The sequence below is a fragment of the Nothoprocta perdicaria genome, unplaced genomic scaffold (assembly GCF_003342845.1).
Source record: "Nothoprocta perdicaria isolate Ctin4 unplaced genomic scaffold, notPer1 scaffold_12, whole genome shotgun sequence".
NCBI lineage: Eukaryota > Metazoa > Chordata > Aves > Tinamiformes > Tinamidae > Nothoprocta > Nothoprocta perdicaria.
The window spans coordinates 1,964,213-1,982,804 of record NW_020454316.1 but is presented as its reverse complement, the minus strand read 5'-3'; the positions used below and the strand labels follow the sequence as shown (position 1 = coordinate 1,982,804).

General features: G+C 46.9%; 1 protein-coding gene across 1 annotated transcript in view; it reads right to left on the bottom strand.

Annotated features, from left to right (window-relative positions):
* The window catches only part of CACNA1H (calcium voltage-gated channel subunit alpha1 H), a 103,118-nt gene that overhangs the window by 68,464 nt on the left and 16,062 nt on the right, over positions 1 to 18,592 (bottom strand). The window contains exons 6-8 of the mRNA XM_026053940.1: positions 7,867 to 7,959; positions 5,110 to 5,896; positions 1,523 to 1,944 (exon numbers count right to left, since the gene is read on the bottom strand). Coding sequence (XP_025909725.1) covers positions 1,523 to 1,944; positions 5,110 to 5,896; positions 7,867 to 7,959 — 1,302 coding nt within the window. The remainder of the gene's footprint in view (positions 1 to 1,522; positions 1,945 to 5,109; positions 5,897 to 7,866; positions 7,960 to 18,592) is intronic.

Here is an 18,592-nt window from a genome sequence, read left to right as displayed (position 1 = left end):
TTTCACTTCAAAATTCTTCCCTTTTTATTGGGCCCAACCGGGCAGTGCCTGCGAGCAAAGCTGGCAGGAGCCTGATGATCTTCAGCCAAGAGCTCCAGAATCTTTATTGCCGTTGGCTTTGAGATGGTTTAAAGCAAATCTTTTACAAGGTAAAATCCAATATAAACCTGCAGGCTAGAATTTTACTCTGTCAGGAACAAGGATGCAATTATCACAATTTACTTTTGTACGAGTGATTGCRGACAGGCTCCATGTGATCCCTGGGCTTTCTCACGGCAGCCTGTCTAAGGTTTTCCCCCAGCACCCATGACGGGAATATCCAAGGACTGACAAAGCCGAACCTGTGTGACAAGGAGTATCCGTGCAGAAACGCAGCCGCTCTGAGGAATGAATGCGCCTATTCAAAGGCGACTGACAAGGTGAATTTCCTAATTTAAGAGCTGCTGTGAAACAACTAGCCAGGCAGAAAGCTGACAGCGACAGTTATTCCTGCACTGGGTTGAGACCCTCTGTTCTGTACGTGTGAACTAGTTTATTGTTGCTGGGCTGTCACTCACGTTTGTCATCCRAGTATTTGCTTTTCCGAAAGAAAATGGGCCTCGTGTAGCACAGGTTATGGGGGATGCCAGSAGGGAGTGGGGAGGGAAATGAAGCAGTGGCACTTGCGGGGATTGTTTTGCCGCGGTACCGAGTCGCAACTGCTAATCCTGGGAAAATCATGGAGAAGCAAATGCAAAGCAACGTATCCTGCCTTTGCACACACTATGGTGCTCTGCCTCTCCTCACTTCCGAGGCACAGACTGCAGCAGGGAGGAGGATTAGCTCTGTCACAAGTGTAACCTGTACCCAATTCTGCACTGAATTTGGGGAGAGAACGGGCTGAAGCTGCAGCCTCGCAGGAAGCGAGCACAAGGAGCGCGTGGCGCCACGGGGAAGCATCTTCTGCATCTCCTGCAGAGGCGGCATGCAAAACGCCAGGGCCAGCTTTGACAACAGTTGAAAGTAATATATTTTTTTCTAAGAAAGAYGAGCACAGACAAGCAACACAGAGCTTCCCATAGAGTGACCAACTGGAGATCTTCAGATGACTCATGTCCCTCTCCCACCAGCCTGCAAGGACAAGCTGTCCTCAGCTGCCACTCTTACCACCGACATGTTCAGACCAGTGCTGCGAAAAGACTAATTTTTTTCCCTTCTTCCCTCTAAGCACTTAGAAGAAAGACCAACTTGCACCCTACGAGACCATACTACACATTCAGGCTAAGCGAGAAACCATCTCCTTAGGGAAGAAACGGACTTTGKTTTTATTGCTTTCAGCCTGACAGCTTAAGCCTTGTACACAGCAAAGCCAGACTCCAAGCCTTCGTGTYCCAACACATCCATGTACCTCCACAGAGAGCAAACTACCCAGCTTTCCATGCTCACACGGACACTCACGTTCATTGCAAAGCTGTCGGACCACAAGTTGAGCTGCTTCAAGCTCATTGAGAAACCACCGGTGTCTCCCCGGGTCTGTGCTCACCTGCTCGTGGTACTCGATGCCCATGCTCAGCGTGTTGATCAGGATGGCGATCATGATCCCGCGGTTGAAGTACTTGCTCTCCACGATCCTTTTCAGCTTGGTGCCGAAAGCTTTCCAGAGCCGGGCGACCCTGTTCCTCTCCTTGGGCTTCTTCTTCTTCCTCCGGCGGCCCCGCTGCTGCTGCTGCTGCTGGAGCTGGTCGCGCTGGTCGCCGTGCCGCAGGTCCTGCGTGAACTCGTAGACGCCGTTGTTGCTGTCCGAGTCGTAGCTGTCAGACTCGCTGAAGGCCAGCTCGGGGTCCTCCAGGATGGTGGCGCAGAAGGGGCAGTTCTGCAGCTCACAGGTCAGCGTGGCGCCGGCGGGGCCGGGCAGCGGGCAGGCCACGCTCAGCCCCGACAGGCGGCTGGGCGTCCGCCGCAGACCTGCGAGGGGGACACGGAGCGTGAGGCGCTGCGGCGAGAGCCCCGTTCCTTCCCGCCCGCCCTCGCCGTGAGGCACCATGTGGCAGCCATTTTGTGCGGCACATTTTGTACCGCTCCCTTTGTTCCGGTTTGGATGAAATCCGAGAGGCTGAGCACCATTAGTGACAACCTGAAYGCTCTCGAGGCACTATGTCCAATCTAGACAGCATTTCTGTTTAGTTGCTAACRAGGAGGGAGCGGGGAGAAAGGGACCAAGAGGCAGCTACAGACAGAGGTCTTGGCTTAGAGCGCTGTGTGGTCCCTTCGGCCTGTCTCYACACAGGTTTTACGGTGCAGTTTTTACTTTACTGCCCCAAATGTCACTCAGATGCCACCAGGCTCTGCAGCAAGGCTGACAGCCCAGCATGAGGGGATTGCCCTTGTATCAAAGGTGCTGACAGGAGCAGAAATATTCGCCCTGTTAATCAACGTGCTCRCGCAGCCCCGTTGAGGCTGGCCGTGGGCTCCCCGCATGTCTGGAGTGCTATCAAAGCGTTAAAAATTATATGAAAAACCCTGGCGCCGCAGATGTCTTCAAAATACCAGAGTCTCCTTGGCTGCCTGCTAAAATAACCTCCCAGCATTGCGGGGCACGGGAACTCGGAGGAACAGGCTGTACTCGGGGCTGCTCRATCCCACAACAAAAGGAGAGGAGCGAATCCGCCACCATGGCCGCCCTCCCCACCGGCACCAGCCTCGTCTCCAGCTGGGGCCGCGAGTGCCCTGGCTGCTAATGCCTTCCTAATGTTCTCGGCTATCGCTCAGCGCTCTTCTTGTGTGCTCCCCCRTGCTCAAGGCTTGCCAGGAATGGGTTCTGCACCTAGAAGGGGGGACCTGGGGGAAACAGCCCTCCATTTGCACAGGGACAGAGATGGGGAGAGTTGGAGGGAGCTCGCAGCTCCCTTCACCTTCCCTGCACAACACAGCCCCCGCTTTGCTGAGTTTGCTGGGATTTAGGTGCATCCACTGGGAGCTTCACCTAGGGAGGAGTAAACTTCTGGAAGAGATAAAGCCATTCCAGGGGACATGTTTAAAGCCTTTTGGCATCCTCAGGGCTGCAATGCCTCTATGGAAAGAGGACGCCATTCCTGCATTATTAATAACTGCATCCAACCTCAGGCTCTCAAAGCACCACCACAGGCCACATGGAAATCTACCTAATCATTGGAGATTTTCTTGCTGGTGGGACTCAGATTTGGTGCTTCCTTCTCTTGGAAGGCAACAGAGGCCACAGTGAGCACAGAGGATCAATGCTCTGCCTTGAGCAGCACCTTCCAAGCAACAGCGGTTTCACTCGGCCTTGGTTTCCCAGCTYCAGGCTCCTATTGTGCCTGGGCTTTTATCTCAAGGTAAATACACATTCTCATAATAACCTTCATTAACTTGCAAAGTTAAAGATGTACCAGTGATTCATATAAAACCCTTGCTTAACAACGGAAGAATATTGCAGCTAACCTTGCCCCTTCTGCCCTCCTGCTAAGCTCTAAAAGTACAGAAACGTCTGCTGAAGGCAATTTCTATAAACAAGCCGATTTACCCTTTTGTATGGTCACTTATAAAACAGTATTAACAAAGACAAGCCACCCAACCTATTTGGCAAGCAGCCTTTACTGTGACCCCCGCTGAAGCTAGGCTTGGTATTTTTTCAGCACATACATCACTAGGAAAAACATTTGTATTTGTGCACACACAGATAAACAGTTTTGGAAAACATGCATTCTGGAAAAAAAAATAAAGACAAGGAGTTTGGCTTAAAGTGTTTGAAAAAAATAGAAACGACATCTTTCTGACGTTGTATTGTTTGCTTAAGACTTCTGCTTTTCAGCATTTAGCTCCAGCCATGAGAGCTGAAAACATTTTGAAAAATTGGAAAGGTAAGTGCTGTGTGTAGACATGACTGCAGCAGCAGATGATTTTGGTAAGAACAGAGATAAAACTAAATGGAGATAAAGCTAAAATGGAGATAAAGCTAAAAACACCGGTGTGGCTGCAGTTTGCACAAACAGGGATGTGACATTGGAACAAGTTAGTTCCTATGATCCATATACACGTCTTGTGCATATGAGGAGAGAGGAAGCGTGGTGACCTGCAACAGGGCTACACCACTGTCTTCACACACATCCTCTGAGGATTAGCTCGTCCTCCAAACTTTATGCTCCTTTTCTTGCCAAAAAGAAATCTAGAGGCTCAGGAGCCCGTAAGAGCAGACCCAGGGGTTTCTAGAAGCTTCTATCGTGCCACCCTGTTTTACTTATCTTCCACTTTCTGTACCTCTTGTTTCTGCACCGGCTTCCACCTGCTCTTCCCTCTCAAGGTACCATCTCCCAGCAGCTGGGGCTTATCTGCTGCAGGATTATAGCCAGCAGATCTGTCATTTTTCAGAGATGAAATGCCAGGGGCGGCATTGATCTATGCTTGGGTGAGAACAAAGGAAGAGTCTCTGCAGGGCATCACTTAGCACATGAGAAACGTTTAAAAATCCGCACTTTGTGACCATGAGGAAGAGACCTCCAACGGTGTCCTGAACTTGCTATCTGGACTATCTCATACCTTGCTTTACCCAGCTACTGCAAATATAGGAACAGAGCARCCTTAACCTTATGGCTGGCTTCCATGCTCAGCTCCAATAGCTTTCATAGTACAGCCTCTACCTGCAGCACCCTCCTTGACTACTATTAGCATACTTGGCATTCTGAGGACTTTTGTCTGACCTTTTATTGGAAGACTGCATCGTCTTGGTCTCATGTTCCAGTGAACCCCAACAACCCTGTAACTGCAGCTTTTGGGCCTACAAGAGTAGGCAGAATGACTGGGAAAAAAAAATGATGATTCAGACAGAACTTAAATCAGAGAGGCCAAAATACCCTGTATCCTGACACCCAGATGTTAGAGGGTATCACGGTCAGCATTTTACAGATAAGAAAAACAGATGAAAAGGGAGCTCTGTCCACACCATTGGCAGGTCAATGGCAGGGTCAATAACAGAACGCAGGAGTGTTTCCTACCTGCGTTCCTGGAACAGCCACAGAGAGGAGAACATCTCCAGCTCTTTGGAATTAATCACATCAAAGTGTTTTCCCTTTGCCGAGTTTTCCTAAGCAAGAATATCAATTCCTTTGCCCTTACCATGCTCTCCTACCAGTTGTTGCAGCTTCCCATAAGGATCCGTGCCCAGATTTACTGGGCTATTAACCATGGCCACAGGTGAATTACCATTCTTCTTTCCTTTGGGAACTGGAACAGAACTGGCTTTGCTAGTCGGAGAAGGCAGGATGGTAGGATAGTTCATGTTGCCATGGTTGGAGAGTCCAGTGGTCAATTTAATGCTTGCAGGGGCATTGGAAGACTTACAGTTCACCTGTGGCCCTTCAACGTGACAGTCAGCATGATAAATGCTGTGCACAGACTCTGAATCCGGAGGAGGAGCAGGGCTCTGCAGGTTGGGTGATGGAGGGGGAAGCATCAGTTGGCCTCCGGGTTTCATGACCTTGAGTTCCAGGTCACAGATCTCCGGGTTGGAGCGCGGCCCCCGAGGGCTCCCATTGCTGATGTGGTAGTGGTGGTGGTGGTGGTGGTGGTGGTGGATGAGGTGGTGAATGGAGGTGATGCGCTTCCTGCCCCGGCGGCTTTGCCCATTCGTGGTGCTGTTCGGGTTCACTTTTTTCCGGCGCTTGCTCTGCCAGTTGTTGTACAGGCGTATCGTCCGCCGCTTCACCTTCCTGAAGATGTGGCAGATGTATTTGAGCAGCTCCTCGTAGCAACTACCTGGCTCTGAGAAGCTGGCAATTGTGCTGTCATTGGAGAGATACCGGGCCCGCTGCTCCTGCATCAGCTGGTTCTCCCGTTGCTTTGTTTCAGAAAACTGTGTTGCTATCACAACCAGGCACAAGTTAATCATGAAGAAGGAACCAACCTGAAGAAGACACAGGGAAAGGAATTAGCAGCAATTTTACAAAGCAACACATGCACTTTGCCACCACGTGGTGTCTAGGCTGAATTGTGGCTCGTAGAAATCTTAAGATGACCAAACATGCCAAATCTCAGAGTCTGCTCACCAAATGTTATATTGACATGCACTTGAGCTGCTAAATTTGCTCTTGAAGCCTGTTAAGCTATTTTGGCAATGGCACAGAAAGCTGTTAACAATACCCTTCACCACTTTCCTCCTACCAACAATGATCACATTTGCTACTAACTTAGGGTGTAAGAAACACAACGTAATCTATCACCACTGCAAAACAGACCACTAGGAAACACCCAGCCAACCCACAAGGAAGGATGTTTGGAGTCCAATTCGTGCTGTACCAGGACTGCTTTCTCTCTTCTTCTGTCATCTCATGCCCTGGCACARCATACGCTGGTTTTTAGGATGCCAGTCAGGGTCCATAAGTCTCTGAAGTCACCTTTCTCTTGTAGCTCTTTGTGACACAGAGGAATATATCTCCGGGAGGTTTGGTGGTCCTCTAAAGCCCGATTAAGTGGCTGGCTTGAGTTGACAATCTTGGATGATATCTGGCTTGGAAATGTAGTCCRAGGATAAGAATATAAAGTGGCCTAAGGTTGCGTTCTCCTCAGCTGGTAAGTCCACACACTGGCTTTTCACCACTTGGGTTCATAAATCAGCCAAAGGAAAATGTCAGATATTCCCATCGGAGAATCAGTGCCTTTACGTGTGAAAGGGACTGACGTCAAGAAACTGCCATGGCCTACAGAGCCAAACCTCTATGCTGGGCTCCGTAGGAAACGTATGGATTTAATCTGGGCCATTGTCTGGTGGATCCTCAGGGGAAGGCAGCAGGAGATAGTCTGTGGTGTTACACTCCAATCTGTAATAGCAGTCTGGATACTCTTTGGAAAGCAGAAGGGGTGCCATTCCCAACTCCAAGTGACTTGGGGATTAGTCAACTTCTGGCTTCTCTGCAAGGATCCATATGAAGCAAAGGGTTGAGAGGGGGAAGAGGAAATCTCTGCTATGCAAGGCTTATTGCTGAAAGCCCCAAAATCACTGGCTTTGCAATGTTGTCCATGACAGGGGAACTCTCACAGCGGTCAAATCTACACCTTCCCACTGCTGGTGGGAGATGTGGTACTTTGACTTGCAAATTCAGAGTTAGCAAAGGCTTCAAAAGCACAGAGATAATGATGGGGTTGTGTGTAAAGAATATCCATCTGCAAGAGCACTTTGAAGTGCCTCTGTTCCATGTCTTACCTGACATCTATGTGGTTCTTTTCCCTCGGCTCTCCTTCTGACCTGAATGGTTGACTTTTCCCAAAAATATAGCCCCCAGGAAAAAGCTAGATTCCCAGTTCCATTCTAAACAAATCTTGCTAACAGGGGATTAAAGCTTCAGAGGACATCAAGCTCCTCCAAGAAACAGTACGATATATTTTAAAGGAATGACAGCACCCTAGGACCTTACAAAATTTCACTGCTATTACTGCCATTACTTAAAGTGCTCAGGTGAAGCTTAGCAACCTTTTGAGGATCCTTCATTGAAGTCAGTTGTCTCCTGCCATGTGGAGGAGACTAAGGGTAGAAAAACCATTGCCTCTCTGCTCTTCATTCTCATTATTTGGCCAAGGCACAGTAGTTAGGACACATCAAGGTGATAAGACCAAAACCAAGAGAGTAAATGGAAGGAGAAGGCCATATGGCTTGACAAGTTGTGACTGTACATCACATGTGACACCAAGAAGGACAGAGCTTGTGGTAGCCAATACCTCTGTCCACAGCAGTAATCACAAGCTCTGTGATGACACTTCACAGTGGAAGGGAGGTCTCCCGTTGTGAATCCCAGCTGGCTGCCCTCTCTGGGAAAAGGCCAGGGAACAGCGTTACCCCACAAGGCGAGGGAATGGGAGTATCTCACGGTTCATACTTACTATTATAAGCAATATAAAATATATAAAATTGTAAAAAGAATGTGCATCCATCACATAATACATGATGTCAACCCATCCTTCCAGGGTTATAACCTACAGGAAGACAGAGAAAGAAAGTGTAAGAACAAGAGTCAAAGTTTGTAAACATCAATCCTCTGCTAACGCCTGATACTCATCACTCCGCAACACCTCCCAGGATCCATCCAGACCTGCTGCACTTTTCCCAATTGGCTTAGGATAGCAGCGATTCGTGACCAACAGACTGGGCTGAGGTTTCTACAGGAACGTGCTGTGATTAACATGATAAAGCAATAACATAGGACATCTGAAAGGCTGATTCTGAACCAGCACAACAAAATTCCAAGGGGGAGTTTTAACAAAGCAAAACCAATTTCTGTGCAGAGATATGGGCTTTTGCCTTAGCCTCCTGGTTTTGTGYTGCTACCTGTAAAATTTCTACATTTCACCTTACATTTCTTTCCATAAAACCGAGTTCTTTGTGATACCTACTGGCTTGCTATTACAACAACATCGCTAACATCGCAGTAGAAAAGTAACTGCATGGAAAAGAGTTACTTGAATTAAATGGAGAATTGATTTCAGACTTGTTTTCTCAATCTTCCTTCCACTAGAAAAGAAGCTGAGGATTTAATTAGCACCACACAGGCTGTGTGCAGAGCAAAGCGAATGCTGCCATCTAATTTACACTTTTTTATTTAGTTAAAACATACCAAACACTTCTACTGTCATCTTGCTACTAGTGCTGGAGCTGAAACTCCAGTACAACTTCCAGCAAAATCAAAGCTCTGTCTCGGAGCTGATTTGCACGGATGTGCCCTCCTTGCTATGCCCAACGCCAGCCTTGGAAGTCCTAGTCCTAGGATTGGCTGCTCCCTCTGGTTCCAATGGCCTCATTCCTGATTGGAACCATATTTGCAGTGATGGAACTGAAATGCTGCAGCAAAGCATGTGAATTAGCTTCCCGTGGGTAAGGAAAGGCCCACTTTAAAACCAATAAACCTGGTCTGCCAGGGAGCAGGTAAAAGCTCTCGCTGTAGCTGCTCTCCCGTCAGCTTTGCTGGCGACTCTGCACGCGTTATTTAACCCCAAAATATATATTATATATTTTAGAATATATATAGAATATATATTTTTGGAATATAGAATATATTAACATTGCTCTTGGTCATTGCAAACCCCACAGATCGACCTCGGTAGGAGGTTTGCAGCAGCAGATGTGTGGTGTGGACACCGGCGATGCCTTTCACTCTGGAAACTGRGAACAGGTTAAGCTGCCTGAGCTGCCACTGGCGGTAAGTTCTGCTCAGTGGTATGAAACGGGCAGGCAGTCAAACCCAAACTGCATTTTCTGCCTTTTATTTAACGTGGTCGATGCATTTACAGAGACCACAGCCATGTCCCATGTCCCTTGCACATATGGCCCGTGCATGGCAGACCACACTCCGTGCTTGTGCTGCTCGTGGAGAAACCAAGGAGATCAAGTTGGCAGAGGACACAACACTAAACCAAATCACCACCCGCTAACTAAGAAGTTGTCTTCCCAGGGATGTTCGGGGCTCCCTTCTGCCTTCCACCTTCCCCTGCTCTGCTTAGATGGGCCTTTTCGAGCCAGGCTGCAACAGCTGCTCTACCAGGTGCTCCGTTCAGTTACACTTGGTGATGAAAAATGAGCCCRGGGACCCAAACCATATTGGATACACCTCTTCACTGAATGCCATTTGGCTGGCACTCCTCAAATTGAATGCATTAAACCGCTCGAACACAGAACCCTCTTTGCAAAAGGAGTTACCTGAGGGCAGCTCTGCTGTTGGGCTTCTGCAGGCACCATCGGCCCCTGCCTGCGAAGCAGCTGCTGCGCCACGAGCGAGGGCCAAGCAAACATTCAGAGGAGGCTTTTTCTCACACGCTAGACAGCATCTTCAGTGCGAATCAATCAATATACCACATTCCTCCTCTGGAGGGCTGAAAATGCTCATCCAGCTCCCAGAACGTTTAAGATGTCATTAGAATTTGCATTATTTACTACTCACTTATAAACCAAAGGGACACGGGAGGAAAAAACGGACCACTGGGCTTTTGCTCTCCTGTTGGGCATCTTTGTGGATTCATTCTTGGACTCACAGCCCGGTATAAACGCAGCAGCACCGAGGGGGAGGCTTCCTGAGCTGCCCAGGTTAGTGGCACCACAGCCCTGCACGAGAGCGCTCACAAACATCCATCCTCCCCTTTTAATCAAATCACTCCAGAGAAACGCAGGATGACACAGCTGCATGACCGCCTGCCTCAAACGAAACCATCTCTAGGACTTTTCAGCCTGTTCTTCCTCTGCTAAGCACTTCTTTGGTGCTCTCCTGTAAGGTGCTGCAAGTAATCTTAAATGTGGAATTTTACCTAATTTAAGACACCACTGCATACCCCAGCAAGGCCTTGGTATAAATGGGAATTGGATATTTTGAATTTACCCACAGCTGATCTAGACACAGTGAACTGAATCCAACTTTTCTTTTTTGGAAGGAAGTCAAAGGCATTGGTGCAAGATTCACTGCAGTACAGAGTCTGATCCTCAACATTTATTCTCAGACCAGATGAATTTAGAAAGAAAACTAAGAACTCGCAACTCACTTTGTTCTCCCGAGAAAACTGATGCATTTTTCAGCCCTGTTTTCCTACTGTTCTTCCTTTGAGGTACCCTGAATGTAACATCACCTACTTCACTAAGCAGAAATGACTTGCTCTTCTCTTCAGTTTCCAATCTGATTAATGCAGCTGACTGCAACTGCAGCATTTGGCTATCTAAGCCCTTTATAGATATCTTCCAAGGTCCTGGAGCACCTTTTTTGTGCTTTCCAATCTCAGACAACCATTCGCAGTAATTAAAATGTGTTCAAGTCATGGTTGTTCACAGACAGACATATTAAACAGCCCCTCCAAATGTACCAGTTCAAAGCTTCCAATCAATGTAACATACAATTATTTATCAATAGAGATAAGGCGAAAAGAAACACATTTTCTAATTCTGCTCTGAAGAAAAAGATGTGCAAGATACATGGCACACTCAAATCAGCAGCTACAAGGTAATAGCTGAAAGATTCAATTAAGATGATTGGCAAGGTTGTCCTACAGGGTGCTGCCAACTGTAATCACATGCTGCAGATCCACGGGGACAGGAGAAGTTGCCCTGCGAGCCCAGGGAAGGATTTTTGTTTGCAGAGGACTGAGGAGCTGGGCAGGCAACAGAGCTGCTGTTCCAATCAATGGGGATCCTGCTTGATGCTCAGTGCAATTCTCCTTGGCTGCTCACTCAGTCCTTTACCCCTCGGTAATGGATGGGATAAATCATTCGACTCCCATTAATACCTACGTGGCTCATTATTAAAACCCTGAGTCTTGTGTCTGGTCCTGTCTTCCATCAGCACGAGGCTTAATTGAAAGCTCACTCAGGTGAATGGAAAAACAGATTTTGACTTCATTGATCTCTGGCTCAGAACCATCCCTGTGTTCCTCCATCATCGCATTCATATGAGCAGAATGAGACTGTACAATTAAATTTTTTTTTTAGATCTTCTGTGATTTTCATTCTCTTGGGTTGCTCAGGCYGCAATAACCTCATCTGCTCTAACAAAGACGCTGCTTTGATTTATGGTAGCATAACTGGGGATAGCATCAGGTCTCCTCGTCAAACTGATCAGAATCAACCTAAAACTGCAGAATAAGAACCCCAAGGGAGATGTGGATTAAAGACACTGGCAATTAACTTAGACCTCCTCGTTGTTCCCAGGGAGACAGGCAGTTTACATTGTTTTCTCTGGGGTCACCTGAAAGGTCTCTGCAGAACAATTCCTTTTACCGCGTCAAGAAGCTTTCACCATAAAAATCCTTGCCATCGCACTCGGCCAACATTTTTGAACGTTCTTGGCTATAATCCATTCAAGAGCAGGTTATTTTTTGCTTTAGTGTCAGTTAAGAGAAAGAAGAAAAAAGCATCATCCAAGAATAAAAAAGAAAAAACACCCTATGACCCAAAGTACTTTAATTAGTAAAGTCAAACATGGAATTACTTATAAAGCACTAATGATTAGTGCCAGATGGRCTACTGCAGAAAGAAATCAGCTTGGAGGTGCCACTAATCAATGRGAGAAAATTTGGAAAATTACTGTGTGGAGCGAAGCTGAAAAGATGAGAAGAGCTGAGCGCAGAACATACCAGACTGCAGCCTGCCCCGAGGCCAGGCCTTCTCACGGCAACATTTCACATCCGTGATTACTTCAACAAGCTTCACTTGCAGACACATCCTCCCTAAGCAAGGGGAACCAAAATGATCATCCCCCACTCTGCTCAAAAGCCCTAAACAGCCTCGTTCTGCCAGCYTGAGAGGTTTCCTTGCTGGCTGATTTCAGAAGTGCAGGTCCTTGTTCAGCGCGAGCAGACATTTGCTTGGCCAAATCAGGAGATGATACAGAGATCCCACACTCCCACGCACTTCCAAAGCATAAGAGAGAACCTGCCTAAGACAGATTCATTTTAATTAGCATATATAATTAGCAGGCTTTTTTTTTTTTTTTGGTCTAAATTGGGTCCTTTAGGGACAAGGCAAACTTTATCTGCCTCAAAATCGATTAGCTGAATTGAACAGCAATTGAGAACTGCCCCGGTTATTTGCTTTTTTTGTTGTTCTTTTCCCACCTCTTTATCTCATCATTTCCCTGGCCCTGCAGTGATTTTTGTTTTTAATAAATGTCAAGATCCAATGATACCATAAATTTGGAGAGTTCATTAATTACTGTGATGGTCTCGGCAAGCTTTATAAGGCCTTCAGGATGCATTTCTGAAGGTCTTTTAGCTGTGTATTTTGCCCTTTCAGGGACATACTGATTTGGCCAACTGACCAGTGCATAACAGAGTCTTCCTTTTCCATATGCAGAGTGCTTGGCAGCTAATCAAATCACTAACTACATTTCTGAAGTCACTTTCATAATTTTAATTATTTCCTTGTGATGCATGTTGTTAAGTAACCTCTGTGGTCAGAAAAACAGGTTTTATTATGTTTTGAGTAATATCCTTTGAACAGATGTTTCTCCTTTCACTTTGGGGGGCTGCTGCCTTTGCCAAGCAATTTTAGCCATTTCTTTACAGCTTGGGAGCCTCGCAAAGTGTGCATCAGCTTGGAAAAGTGACTCTGAAATGTGACCCTGCAAAATAGAATGTAAAAGGCAAGTGTGAAACCTTCAATTTGTCTTGAATTAGTGACAACCTCCCAAATTTGTTCAATCTAAAAGTGATCATTCTTCAGCATTATCAGTTCACAGGGGAACCTGAAAAGCAGCGTGCAGCCGGTGTGCCACAAAGCTGCACGTGTCACTGATGCTGATATYGGTGGCCCGGAACCTCTCGGAGGGGAATCTCCAAGAGCTTAAAAACTGCATCCAAATGCAACAATTTTTGCTGCAAATCATTTTGCTGCTCCCTTCCATTTTGCACTAAATAATGCAAAATCCTCATCCGACAGCAAAAACATCACTGATTTCAGATGCCTTCTGCTTATAGCACATCACATCTCAGTCCATATTCATGAGGTTTGATTTACCGTGATAATTATCCTGTCTTCATTGTTTGTGTAAAGTATCTTATGCGCAGGGAATGTATTTAACTGTTTAACTTCAGCGGTAATGAGTCCATTATCATAGAGCAAGGCATAAATCAGAGCTTTATAGCAGAGCGGAGCTGAAAAGCGAAGCATCTGCAGCGAGGAGGGAACCTGAGCCAAAGTGCGAGCCTTGTTTACAGCCGAGTGTGCCATACAGCAGGTAGAGATGAGCGGCAGCTCTGCCCCTGCCACCGTTGTCTGCAACATGAAAGCAGTTTAGGGTAATGCAAAAAACAAGGCTTTTTTTTCTTGTTCCTGTTGTTGCACCTTGTTTCAAGTGACACTTTAGATAATTAGGGACAAAGGATGCACAGTTCGAGCACAGACAGCTCTCTGTGCTGAAATACGACATGACCAACATGTTCTGTGCGGCTTTCCTGGTGTCTGAGCTCTGAGCAGAAGCGGGGTCTTGTTCTCCAGGATGGCCCTGTTGGATCAGCACAGTCTGCAGGCTGCTACGTGGGACTTGGAGGTCAGGAAGAGCGGTGTGAGGGCGCTGAGCCAATGCACGAGCCTTGGGGAGATGCTACGTACACTACGAGGGCAATTGCAACCGCGCCTCGCGAGGCACCTTTGAAGCAACCCAATCACTCGGAATTTTCTCCATCATATTGATGCCGTCCTCCAGAAAAAGAGCAGCTTTTCCATCGCCAAGCTGCCTGCAGGCTTAGGGCAGGGCTTTCCGAAGGCACCCATCCCCTTTCAACTCTTAGCATGAGAATCTGCAGTCCGGCGCTGGGATGGCCCTGCCGCAGGCACAGGATTTGCAGCAGGTTTCTCTGCAACACTGGGGTCCCCCCAGCACCTCTCATAGGCTCCAGGGACCAGGACCGGAGCCACAACGGCCTCTCCGACTCGTGCTCTAAAAGGCAGCCCCTTCCAGCTTCCCAAATGACAGAGAAGACTTTTCAAAAGCAATTCACTTGAACTCACGCTCTGAGATGTTTTAAAGGGGCTGGCTATTTTTAGGTCGGGTATTCGGCATAAAAAAAGCTCTTCAAATGCAGCAAATGACATTTAGTTGGCTGGCCGAGTTAAAAAATAAATGAATATCACCAACAGAACTTAAACGCCGTCATTTAGAATGAAATATTTTTGGTCATCCAAAACAAATTCAAGTCTCGTGACAAAGCATCATCTTGAAGCAGTGGAAAGTAAAAGCTTAGACTTTTCATTTCYCCCCAACTAAAACTTCTTGACAAATTCAGCATAGATAAGCACACGTAGGCACATATCCCATTTAAAGAATATGACTGAAAAATGTAACTTTTTTTTGGCCCCCAAAATTATCCACTCAAGCTCTGAAAACATGGGCGTCCAATGTGGCAGCTGCTTCTGGAAAGCTTGGCCCACAAAACTATATTGCACATAAAAACGCACTTGCAGCTAGAAGCCTCAGGCCTTTTTGCTCCCTTCTGCTTTAATGTGACATTTCAACAGCTCCCCAAAATATCTGGAAACCCTCAAAGAGCAGAGGTGATGGCAGACAGGCAAGCAAGGACGTCTGTAACATCCCAGGTACAACAGGCTCTTGAGTCCATGGGGTTTGGTGCTGTTGTTTGCTAAACTTGGCTGACGTCTCCTGACATATAATCCAAATGGCCCAGCAACAAAGCAAGAAAAACAGGCCAGAACAAGGGCTGCTTTTATACTAATCCCAGCGAGATCCCTGCTAACAAAGACATGCAAGTGGGAACCAAGAGGAATGACCCTGCCAGTTTTGTCCTGCCAGGAGCTCCCAGGGTGGCCTCTTATGCTCRCTCAAAGGGAAAGCGATGTTAGGACTTAGTGTCTCATCTCAGAGATCTCTTCTTGACTCACTGATATCAGCATGGACTAGGAGGGACTCCAGGCTCCTCCTTGTGTTTGGCCATAGCAGAAGTGCGTTGAAGTGCCTGTCATTTTTCCTTTAGTACGGATGGAAGGTGTGGTTCCCATTACACATGTTGAGCTGAAGGACTTCCAGGCGAGGGGAAATTCCTCAGGGAAGGATTTCGGTCATCACAGAGGCTGAGACAATGTGACGTGGGCAGCAGCTGAGCAGCAGACCAGGACAATRGTCCAAGCAGGGATGGGACAAACGAACATTCCCCTTCTGAACCTGTGGCTTCAAGCCCAGGGCTGATGGGCTCTTGGAGCCGATGGGCTCCAAATTGGCTGACCCATGGACATGGCTAGCAGGAGGACAGACCCCTGCAGAAGCAGGGTCACCAACGTGGAGACAAAAGGAGTTCCTCATTAGCACATGGTCAAAATTAATAAATCATTGATCAGACCGAGATAACTCTTGGAGGTTCTCAAGGGTTTCTTTGACATGATGGAGTGCAGAAGAAGGAGGTTGTCTGCAGCATTTGCCTTTTGCTGTCTACTATCCTAGCAGCAGAGGCAGCCTGCCATCGTGTTAGAAGGAAGTCATTCCAGAAGAACAAAGGAAGAAAYGGGTGGCATCAATCTCCTCGCTCTGGCACCCCAAGCTTTCTTCTTTCTCCCCCGAGCAGGGCAGCATTTCTTGATCATCTGCACATTCACAGCCACAGCACTGCACTCCTGGCTTTGGTGGGACCAGGTGCAAGGAGAAGTTCTCCATCTAAGTGAGCAATCGAGATCACACAGCAAACTTGCTGCTGCTGACGGTTCCTTTTATGCTTCTCTATTTCAAGACATCTTTCTTCGAGAAGGTGATTCAGCTGTTCCTTTCTTGGGCATTCTCATCATGTTGTTTGCCTGCTGGGCTGTCTTCAGCTCTTGCAAACGCAACCAGTCTTCTCTTTTTGACAGCAGCAAGGGGGCTGCTGAATGCAAAGCAGTCTGCTGAGAATTCCCTCGCTGGGGCCTTCTGCTGATGGGCCAGAGATGCGTTTCTTGTATGACTTGATTAACTTGTTAAGGGAAACGTCTTCTTACAGCAACGCCTCATAGAAGCAATATGCACTCAAAGGAAGCATGAGCCTCAAAGAGGCACGGATCTGAGAGCCTCATAACTGCATCAAAGGACTAATTCTCAGAGCCTTTCATTAAGGAAGACTTGGGAAATGTAGCCACTTCTGGAATGCAACATATGAGAAAGAAGCCCTGGAAAAGGTAACTCTATCAGGCGCATTCTCCCAGACACCTCAAGCTGTCAGACAAGCATCCTGTCCCCTGACAGAGGTGCATTTTCTGAAAATCCCTATATATTTGCTCCCTAAGTTCAGCCCATCTGACCATATCCTAGAAAAACGTATACACGAACAGTTTGCCTTCTTGACCTCTTTAGTTGTACCTAATAGATAGTTACGGCTATTTCAACCTTGCCTACCTAATTTTGCCTCCTAATGCAAGRTAATTTGCATTTCTGCAAGTCCAACCCGAAACCATCCTAGCACTGCTCCYGCAGTTGGCAAAGTAGCCTAAATCATCCCGTTCCTTCCCAACCTGCATCTTGGCAACCATTCAGCACCCCTGTTCTACAACATGATTTCTGTACTCAGCCTTGGCCACACAGACACTGCGGGACAGGGGGGCGGCAGTGTTTTGGTTGCCCCCGYGAGACTCTGTTGGTAATTCACATTATATTGGACTTTGGTTGGGTGGGTAATTCATCATTTGCAGCGTGACAGCAATACCTGTAATTACTGCTCTTATTGTTGCTGCTGAAATTCATGTGCAATAAAGGGATCTTAATATCATGCCAAACCTCACAGTTAATTTAGGTCCTATCTCCTTTCATTTATTCTGTAATAAGCTAATTAGTTCATATAATTTGCTATTGAACGTGCCTTTGTAACAAATATATACATGAATTAGCCTATTACACAACAAATGAGGGGAATCGAAACATGAATCATTTGCAGGATTACATAAGGAATTATTATCCTTTCAAACACCCATGGATGCAGCCATCATCTTTATTACTTTAAGACTTTATTATCTGCACTGGTCTCCTCTTTGATGCCTTTGACTGACTCTTCTCCTTGGAAGGTCAACAACACATTTTGCGTTGTYTGGTGGGCCCCACTGCCACGTGCCAGGTTATCTGCAAGTTCAGGATTACTCCCATGAAGTTAAATGCCTTCCAGCTTCCCTTTCCTCCTGTTATGAATTCTGTGGGGTCTCTAAGCTCCTTCCTCTGTGCTATTTTGTAAGGTCCTTGAAAGGAATTTTAATTACACCACATGCTTTTCTGAATGCCTCCCTATACCCTCACATTTTGCTCCTCCTCCTCCCTTGGCCACACGTCCATGCTCCTGCCTTGACACATGGTGCCCATGGATGCCCTGGAGTGGAGATGTTCAGATCTCCCTGTCACAGTCTGCTCCTGGCTTTGGTTTTGTGCAGTAGGCACAGTATAAAAACATGCCCATGGAAAGGCTTAGGAATGGCTTGCACTCACTGCATTTACAAGCTTCCTTTCTAGTCTCTCTTGCAGGCTTATTTCTCCAGCCTCCTTCCTGCCAGCTCTCAATCCATACCAGGTTTCCAGCTCACTGGGACAAATCCTGAAGGATGCTCCAGGCAGCTGAGCCCTAGCATGGCCATTGCATGAGCTGGAGGTTTGTGAGCCCAGCCCTCCAGCACAGCTCCAGCAAACACATCCCACCTATTCACCRTTCCCAGAAGGGGATCAGTCACATCCAGAAGACGACTGAATACTTTCCACCCACTAAYTCAACACCAATTCACAGGGAAGTTCCTGGATTACTAACTCCATCAGTTCTAGTTTCTGCCTTACTTGGTGGCCTCACCTAACTGCTGACCCGTCCTTCCCACCTTCAAACATTAAATATAATGAGAATGCAGCTCAATAGGTTTATTTGTTAAATGTTCTCTGCTTACAGCTATTGTTTTGATTTAGTATCTAACTTCTTGCAATAATACTTTATTCTTTCCGCAGCGCAGTTAAGCAATCACCTTGCTCTCAACAGCTACCCTTCTTTACCTGCAGGAATATTGTTTTCAATTTCTAAAAGCTTAGAGTGAAAGCATTCAATGGAATAAAGATGTAAGAGCAGCCTTTGTCTGGAAAAGCTTTTTAGTATTTATATGGCCTCAACAGTATTAAAACCAAGTATAAAGCTTCCT